The 8,773-nt window shown below is 42.5% G+C and overlaps 1 protein-coding gene across 1 annotated transcript; it reads left to right on the top strand.

Annotated features, from left to right (window-relative positions):
* The first annotated feature begins 687 nt into the window (after positions 1–687).
* DNLZ (DNL-type zinc finger) lies at positions 688–4,596 on the top strand. The gene is made up of 3 exons (XM_075578870.1): positions 688–1,208; positions 1,965–2,104; positions 2,760–4,596. Exons 1-3 carry the CDS (start codon positions 690–692, stop codon positions 2,926–2,928), a joined length of 828 nt encoding a protein of 275 aa, XP_075434985.1. The 5' UTR covers positions 688–689; the 3' UTR covers positions 2,929–4,596.
* The last annotated feature ends 4,177 nt before the right edge of the window (positions 4,597–8,773 follow it).

Genomic DNA, 8,773 nt, shown 5'->3' with positions numbered 1-8,773 from the left:
TATTGGGGAAGAGTCCATGAGTTTTAGCAGAATATTGTATCATTTTTGTGGAGCCTGAAAATAATTCCTCACATCCAAATGCAAGTCAGTGGGTCTCGTGTCACCGCTGAGCCCATTCTGAGAGCAGATCTCCTTGGTGGAAGCTTTAAACAGTTGTCCCACATTGAGTTGACAATTGTCTTGCTTGTTGACTTTCATTCTCTGCACTTACATAGAACAAGCCACCTTCCAACATCTTGGAACATGAAAATAGTTGCACTTTATTTACTAAGTCAGCAAAGTAGAGAGGGATTCCCAAGCAAGTAAGGACGTCCTAAAGATGCACTGCAAACAATTTTCAAATAACTATATGTAAAGAACACACACCCCACTTTATCATTAGGAGATGCCATTAATCTCCCAGCTGCTTTAATTAGCTGAAGGTTACGACCTTCAACCACCTCCAGAAATAGGCACAGCTGGTATTAATAATAGGTGCAGTACAGTGGCTGCTAAATGGGTTCAGATGGTGGGTAGTACTGTATGCAGCATGTTGGTAAGGCCAGGGTTGATGTTTCACAATCGTATATGTAATGCTCTTGAGTTAATTGTAGTCTGATATAAAGAAGAGTCAATATACATGCTGAGAGGGTGGTTTTATTTTTACACATGAGAAGATACAATTGACTTCTTTCTGAGATTAAGGCTATATGGCCTACATAGGATCTTTGCCCAAATCAAACATGGCCGCCATCTGCGCCTTTAAGCTTCCATCGTCATTTGTCAGTTACTGCCGGGTGTGTACTTCCGGTCCTGCGCAGTGTTGTGGTTCAGACATGCTTGTTGCTGGCTGTTGCCAGCATTTGTTGCTGGGTACAGCCGCCGGTTTCAGGGCTCTACGTGGCCGGGTTCCCGCAGGGGTCGCGGCGGTGAGGACGGGGTGCACAGGGACCCCCCAGGACAGTGAGCCGGGGCAGCTGCCAGCAGCAGCAGATCGGAGCCACGGCCACAGGGATGTGCGGGGCAGCGGTCACTTCCTCCTGCAGGGAGCTGGGCTGGGGTACCGCCGGCCTCACCGCGCCCCCTCTGCTGCAGCAGCTCACCCTGCACTCAGTACCCACCTGCTGCAGCCCCTCTGCAGATACTGCTGCACCCCACCCAGCCCCCCGGCCGAGGCTTCGCTGGGGAAGATCCAGCCCACTCATTACCAGCTCATATATACCTGCAAGGTGGGTTTGGGTTGAAACCCTTTTGGTGCCCGACATATTGCTCTACCCCTAACTGACTGGCAAGGAAGCAAGTGTCCTATAATGTAAAAGGGGATATATATATATATATATATATATATATATATATTAAAAAAATAAAAATATAGCCAGTGGTGTACGCAGTGCTTTCCAAAGACCATACCTTACTGGGAATTATAATAATACAGTGAGTGCTGCAAAGTCAGACAAAAGGAAATATATACACATTGAGTGCTTACCCTATCCCGTTTTAAAATATTTATAATAATTTAAAAAGTTATTAACCATGCTATTATGCATTGAATGAATGGAGTAAGTTCCCATCATTTCCTTATGTGCAGGTCTGTGCGATGGTGTAATTCTGAAGGTGGGGAGGGGGCAGTCTGTTGCTGGACCGCCGACACTGAAAAGGTTAAGACGTGAGCACCAGCAGGCTGCTTGGAACCTATTAAACTGAATCGTTTGTGAGGTGTCTTCTAGATTAACGTGGCTTAGTAAATCTGTATATCTTTAAAAATAATATAACGCATAATGGGAATAAGCGCTTGACTTAAAGTTGCATTAGTAAAAGGTGTCCCTGCCCCGAAGAGCTTACAATCTAACTGGTAATTAGGGAGACCTTGGAGACAGTAGAAGGGTGTTCTGGTAAGTGTCTGCCAGGGGTGATATCTCTGGTTTGGGTTGTGATCTTTGTTTCACACGGAAACGTGACTAATCTGCACGGTCTTGGTTTCTCAGGTTTGCTCGACACGGTCCACGAAAACCATCTCCAAAGTTGCATACCACAAAGGAGTGGTCATCGTCAAATGTTCAGGCTGCCAGAATCATCACATCATTGCAGACAACCTGGGCTGGTTCTCGGATTTGGAAGGAAAAACGTAAGTTTGTAGCAGGTAATCCGTAAAAGATGCAATGTAGTCTGCTCATAAACATATAGATTATTACATGTGTTTGCGACCTCACAGCTTGTCTGCTTAGAACCTGCAAAGCTGTGTAACCACTTGGATTTTCTTAGTGGGTTTATATTTTCTGTTCCTTAGCGCGTAGCTGGAATAGTCATCTGAGTGGTGGTGTGACATATATCCTCCTGTAGTGTACTTTGCATGTTCATTCTTTGTCAGTCTGCCATTTGGGGTTAATGTATAACGCTTGATCCACATTCTCTACAATTTGAGAGCCTTTTCCAGGGGGTGGCCCTCTGCAGTCCTCAGTGGCCACCAACAGGTTAGGTTTTCAGGATATCCCTGCTTCAGCCCACTCATTGAGACATCTGTGCAGATACTGATTGAGATACCTGTGCTGAAGCAGAAATATCTGGTAAACCTGACCTGTTGGTGACCCTTGAGGACTGATCTGGACCCTCCTCTCCCCAGCCTAATACATCGCTACCTATAAAACAGCAGTGCTCATAAACGAACAAATTAAAATCCCGTAGTATAAAGGTTTTGTTCAGTGGTGTGGGGGTATATGTGGCCTGTATGTGCGCTATCCCTTTTTCAGTTATCAGTATTTATAAAGTGTATTCTGCTGAAGGAATATTGAAGAAATCTTAGCTGCCAGAGGTGAGAAGGTGAGGCGTGTCATGGGTGAGGATGCCTTGGAGCTGCTGCTCGAGAATACTGCGGGAGCAGAGCCACAAGGTCACCTTGAAGAAGATCAAATACAAACATCCCCAGACCCCAATGAGAAGTCTGTCACATGACCGAGCACAACAGCTGTAATGTTACCGCTGCATCACAATGACGGTGGAAGCAATAAATACATTGGCTTTGCATTACATCTCTCCAGCAGAGCAAATAAGTGTTGTTGGTGTATTGAGCATGATTTCCTGTTTCTGAGGTTACCATGGCAACATTCACACTGCCCTGGGCTCTGGGGAGAGCTCCTTTTTTTTAACACCTCAGACACTTCATATTTCAAATGCCGACATCTCCCTGACATGCAGCATCAGATTTATAAAAATAAAAACCGTGTTGGAAAGGGGACAGCGAGAGACTCCTTTTAAAGTGAGTGAATAAATAAAATGCAAAAAAATAAATAAAAATGGGGATCGTGATGTTGAACTCTCCCACAAATGTCATTATTCACAAGTGAGCGTGGGAAAGGTGTGTGTTAGTGGTACAGCTGTCCCCAGAGTATGGGGCTGAAATTATTTGAATCTGCAGTGTGCCGTGGCCTTTTATATCCATCCATCCTGTAGAACTCATGTGCGTTGGGAAAATTCATTCAGTGCTGGATACACTTGGATTAATTTTTAGGGGCTTATTCTAAAGTTGGCGATTGGGCTGTTTTTGCCCAATATTCCCATTGGCTTCAGTGGGGAATTTCATCCGAAAATGGCCCGTCCAGCTGCTTTGGCAGTTATAGAATAACCTCGGTGATGTATATTTCATTTGCCAATACATGTTAAAGCTGCAGTTCAAGCTGCTCTTTTTTAAAAATATATATTTATTTTTTTCCCCATTCAATATGTGCATCAATGCAATCTACACACTGACAAGTGATTAGCTAAGCTGCAGATCGACCCGTTCTCCTGTAATCGATCGCTTTGCTCAAGGTTATTTAATTCAGTTCTTGCACAGCATTGTGGGCAATGTAGTTCTGGGAATATGATACAATTGGTGCACTGCTAGAGAGAGGGCAGGCGGGCTCAAGAGCCAGAGCCTATCAGAGGGGGAAGGGGCTGTCACTTTGGAAATGCTTCCTACATTAGAAACATTAAAAATGTCTTTAAAACTTTTTTTAATTTGTTAAATGCTACAAGTATTTTCTCATAGTACAGAACTGATTTATTAAAAAAAAAAACACACATGTACGAGGATATTGCTTGAACTGCTGCTTTAAAGCGCTATGTTCCTCACATCTTGTATTACTTTATTTACTTTGAAATGAACAATATTAAAGGTTTTAGATATTACACCTTGAAGCCATCATTGACATTTTCACGCTTTCTTTAGACACATTAAATGTGCTCCTTTTCCTGTCGTTCTCCCTGAACATTCATTTGCATAAAGACCGTGTATTCTCAGAGCGGCCAATGGAAAAATGGAAGCCGCCATCTTTAGTGTGACCCAGTTTAAGTATGCCTTATTATTTTCATATCTGTTTGTACAAAACTGTTTGGTACTTGTACTTGTTGTTTAATGTTAGTGCAAATAAATATGACCGTGTAATAACACAACAGGAAAATCAAATGTCTAGTGATTTTATTAAAGAATAATTACTCAATTTTCTGGCTGCGCAATTATTTCTGTTTTACATCTTGTAAGAATGTATGTTACATTAATAGCGCTATTGTTTGCTGTGTGTCTTTAAAGCTGCACGAATAAACCGTATTAAAAAGCTTTGAAGCAAAAAAATTAATAAGGACGTTCATTGTATTGTATGTCTTTATTTATATAGCGCCAAAAGTCTACTCAGCGCTTCACAAAGTGCAGCAAAATCAGACAATAGGAAAGGAAATTCCTGCCCCAAAGAGCTTACAATCTAAGAGGCTTGATGGGGAACTTAGAGACAGCAGGTGAGGGAATAAGTGCTGTAGATGGCAGTGCTTGGCCACAATGGGTGGTAGGAGTGACTGAGTGTGGGTGAATAGCCATGAGTGCAGGCTGTTGGAATGCTCTGTGGGGTGAGTTTTAAGGCTAGTCGGTATTAAAATGAGGGTTAACACAATTTACAGGGGAAGAGATGGCAAGGCGGCATGGGTGAAATCAGGTGTGTGTCTGGGTTCAGGATTAGGGGAGATCCCCAGCAGCAGGAAGGAGTAGATAAAGGTTGTGAATAGAGGATTTGTGTGGGTGTTTTTTTATTGAGGTGTAAAGAAGTTGATGGAAGAAAGGTTTATAAGTAATGGTGCAGTAGGGAGCGGGGAAGTTGGAGAGAACAGAGACATTCACAAAGGAGTGAGGAAACAGTAAGCAGAGAGCAATAGGGAGGGTATATAGGAGAGACTTCCCAGGTACTGGTGGATAGAAAGAGTACAAAGAATCACAGCGTATCGAAAGTAAAGTTCTCACAGTTGCAAAGTTGTTGTGCAGAGTCCCGATCTTCCTCCAATCTTCACCTCCAATTTCAACTCCAAAATGAACTCTGCCACACATTTTTGATGTTACACTTATGATGGGTCACAGCCACAGTTCATGTGTCAGATATTTTTAGTGCTGCTGTGGCACTTTTTTTTGGCAAATCTGTGAAATTTAAAAAACAAATTTATTTGTCAAAGTTGCTGGATTCTTATAGAAAACTTGTCCTCCTTGGCGCTGTTCTTCACTCCGTACTCAGTGCAATATAGAATAGAGAGAGAAGAAAAAAAAAACCAGTGTATGGTATCGCACAGTGTGAATAACAATGACACCTCTGTGAACAGATGGTTGGAACCGGATGTGGATACTTAACGATGATTCACTTAGATTGTGATCTTACCAAGCGACAGACCCATTAACCATTGGTACTGATAATAGGATACACCCTTTGTGTATGGGGTTTCGGTCAAATCTTGACCCCTTTCTATTGGCACACAGTGCACGTTGACACACAAATAAAGGTGGTCATAAATTGATTTAACTCACAAAAAGGGTATTATCTTGATGTCAAATAACTTTGGAAATCAGTGGAATTTCCTCAGCAGTATATCATAGAAAAAGAAAAAAACAACATAGTGAAGATCCACGAGAAACTAAAATATAAAACATAAAAACGGACAGCTGGAGTGTCACTCACATACTACTTCATCCTTTTGCGCTTTTCAGCACATTAGCCTGGTTGGGGGCCCTTGGAATCGCTTTTTTCTCGGTCCGCTTTTGTCACCGCTGTCACCGGCGTGTGTACGAAGCTTGGGTTGATGCTTGGGTGTCCACGCTATTTATCAATACACATTTGGACTTATGAGCAAGCATCATATTACTAAGTACTGTGTAGGTATGCGGTTTTGGCATTGCAAGGGTTAATGTTCTCTGTCTGATTTTCCTAAATTGAAGAGACTATCAAGGAGGGAGCTCCCTCTTGTGTTCATTATACCCCATATGAAGTGAGACATCGCTCATGAAACGCGTAGGGTGAGGTTGGCTACAACAAACATCCTGCTCCATATACCTGGTTGATCTGCCTGAGGGAACCTTCTACGAAGTGGACCGGAGAACTGTGGGATATCACGAGAAGTGAAGTGTAATCCTGGGCAGCCAGCCAATGAGGAGTGTGCATCATCACGCAATGGAGCGCGTGACATCATTGCAGTAGACGGAAGCAGGGAGATCCAGGAGGGGATACTAGCGTGGACACCCAGGCATCGGCCCAAACTTCGTACACACGCCGGTGAGAGCGGTGACTAAAGCGGACCGAGATGAAGGCGATTCCAAGGGCCCTCAACCAGACTGTGTTGAAAAGCGCAAAAGGATGAAGTAGTATGTGAGTGACACTCCAGCTGTCTGTTTTTATATGTTTTATTACATTTTAGTTTCTCGGTGGATCTGTGCTATGTTGTTTTTTTCTTTTTCTATGATATACTGCTGAGGAAATTCCACTGATTTCCAACGTTATTTGACATCAAGATAATACCCTTTTGTGAGTTAAATCAATTTATGAACACCTTATTTGTGTGTCAACATGCACTGTGTGCCAATAGAAAGGGGTCAAGATTTGACCGAAACCCAATACACAAAAGGTGTATCCTATTATCAGTACCAATGGTTAATGGGTCTGCCGCTTGGTAAGATCACAACCTAAAGTGAATCATCGTTAAGTATCCACATCCGGTTCAAACCATCTTTTCACAGAGGTGTCATTGTTATTCACACTGTATGATACTATACACTGCTTTTTTCCCCTCTTATATACTGCACTGAGCATGGAGTGAAGAATAGCGCCAAGGAGGACAATTTTTCTATAAGGACCATCGTTATAGGATTTGGACGATCCTAGTGATCTCCTGGCTGCAGAATTAGGTGGTCACAACACTTATTGCACTTATACAATTCATTACATTGTTTAAGTGTGTATATGCTTTGTATTACATTATTTGTAACATATAATTGACACATTATATGCACTTATCACTTTTGGGTATGGTGCTGAAGTTGTGTACTTTCCCAAACTTGCTGGATTGTTGATATTTACACCAGTTGGTGTTTGGGCTCCATAATGTTTTCCAATGAAAGCATTAAAACCAGAGACATAACATAAAACACAGACAAAGCTCAGTTTTTAGCACATCTAGTGAGACTCATACACGGTACAGTGCCTAAATATATATGGATAAATATCTAATAAGTAAATGGTCTTTTAGTTTGACATTTTTGGCCAAAATTGTTGTAAGCCCCTGAGCCAACGCCAAGGCAGACCACATATCAGGGGTCCCTAACGCTAATATAAATTCTTAATAACCTGTTTAATAACAGGAAGAATGATTTATAGTAAATCTGTCAATATTAGCTGCAAAGTTCTGTCTGACTGAAGCTTTTATTAACCTGTACATTACCAGGAAAAGCACTCTGTATTAGAGATGTCACAGCCAAACTGCAAGCAGGCAAGTTCCCCTGAGTGGAAGATGCTATGGAGTGAGCCCATAACCATTACATTGTTTAAGTGTGTATATGCTTTGTATTACATTATTTGTAACATATAATTGACACATTATATGCACTTATCACTTTTGGGTATGGTGCTGAAGTTGTGTACTTTCCCAAACTTGCTGGATTGTTGATATTTACACCAGTTGGTGTTTGGGCTCCATAATGTTTTCCAATGAAAGCAACCATATTGTGTTAAAGAAAACAAAGAATGTGTCTGCAAAATGCCTTTTTTGAGCTCATCCCAAGCTCCCCCAATATTTGGGAACCCCACAGGAAAGGTGTGGCGAGCCCGGGGTGTAATGGAGGGTCCCAGAAAAGCAGTATGGCCGCCGATGCCATGGCTTGGCCCAGCAGCCAATATAAAGTGGCTTTCCATTGGTAACCCTGACAGCCATGTTTGTAGAACACAACAATATATGTAGTGTTTTTATGTCAAAACCGGCACACACACACACAAAAAACCTACAAATATGTCCTGAACTGGGGTGTTGCTAGATGTTAGGGGATCACTGAGCTTGGTGGGACTCCAAGTCAGATAAGATTTAAAAATATATCTATATATTTGAGCCGATAAGGTATTCATATTAACGCAACAATATGGCGGTAAAACACTGAAAACTGCAGCTGCAGTTACCACGTTAATCTCCCCCCCCCCCTCCTTTTTCTCTTTAACCCTATCAGTGGCAGGGTAACCAGCAATGAATTGCATGCCTGTGTGGTCCCAGAAGTCACACACGCCATTGAGTTGTGCCAGATTTATGCGAGTTGCAATTATAGAAGAGACACGATACAGTGACACAGAAACCCCACAGGGCTGTGCTCTAAGACTGAGAGATATACAGCACAAGACGATCGATCCACCACTGGGGTGGGTAACTCCATCCAGCAACAGGTCAGGTTTTCAGGATACCTCTGCTTCAGCACATGTGGCTCAATGAAGCAGGGACTAAATCAGTGGCTCAGTCTTTTGACTGAGACACC

Source organism: Ascaphus truei, chromosome 21 (assembly GCF_040206685.1).
Source record: "Ascaphus truei isolate aAscTru1 chromosome 21, aAscTru1.hap1, whole genome shotgun sequence".
Taxonomy (NCBI): domain Eukaryota; kingdom Metazoa; phylum Chordata; class Amphibia; order Anura; family Ascaphidae; genus Ascaphus; species Ascaphus truei.
This window is presented reverse-complemented; position numbering and strand designations above follow the sequence as displayed.

Excerpts from the sequence above, each read along its gene's own strand:
- DNLZ (XM_075578870.1), top strand. The coding sequence starts at position 690 with ATGGCCTACATAGGATCTTTGCCCAAATCAAACATGGCCGCCATCTGC. Across the intron at positions 1,209-1,964 it reads AGCTCATATATACCTGCAAG|GTTTGCTCGACACGGTCCAC; the intron begins GTGGGTTTGGGT and ends TTGGTTTCTCAG. Across the intron at positions 2,105-2,759 it reads TCGGATTTGGAAGGAAAAAC|GAATATTGAAGAAATCTTAG; the intron begins GTAAGTTTGTAG and ends ATTCTGCTGAAG.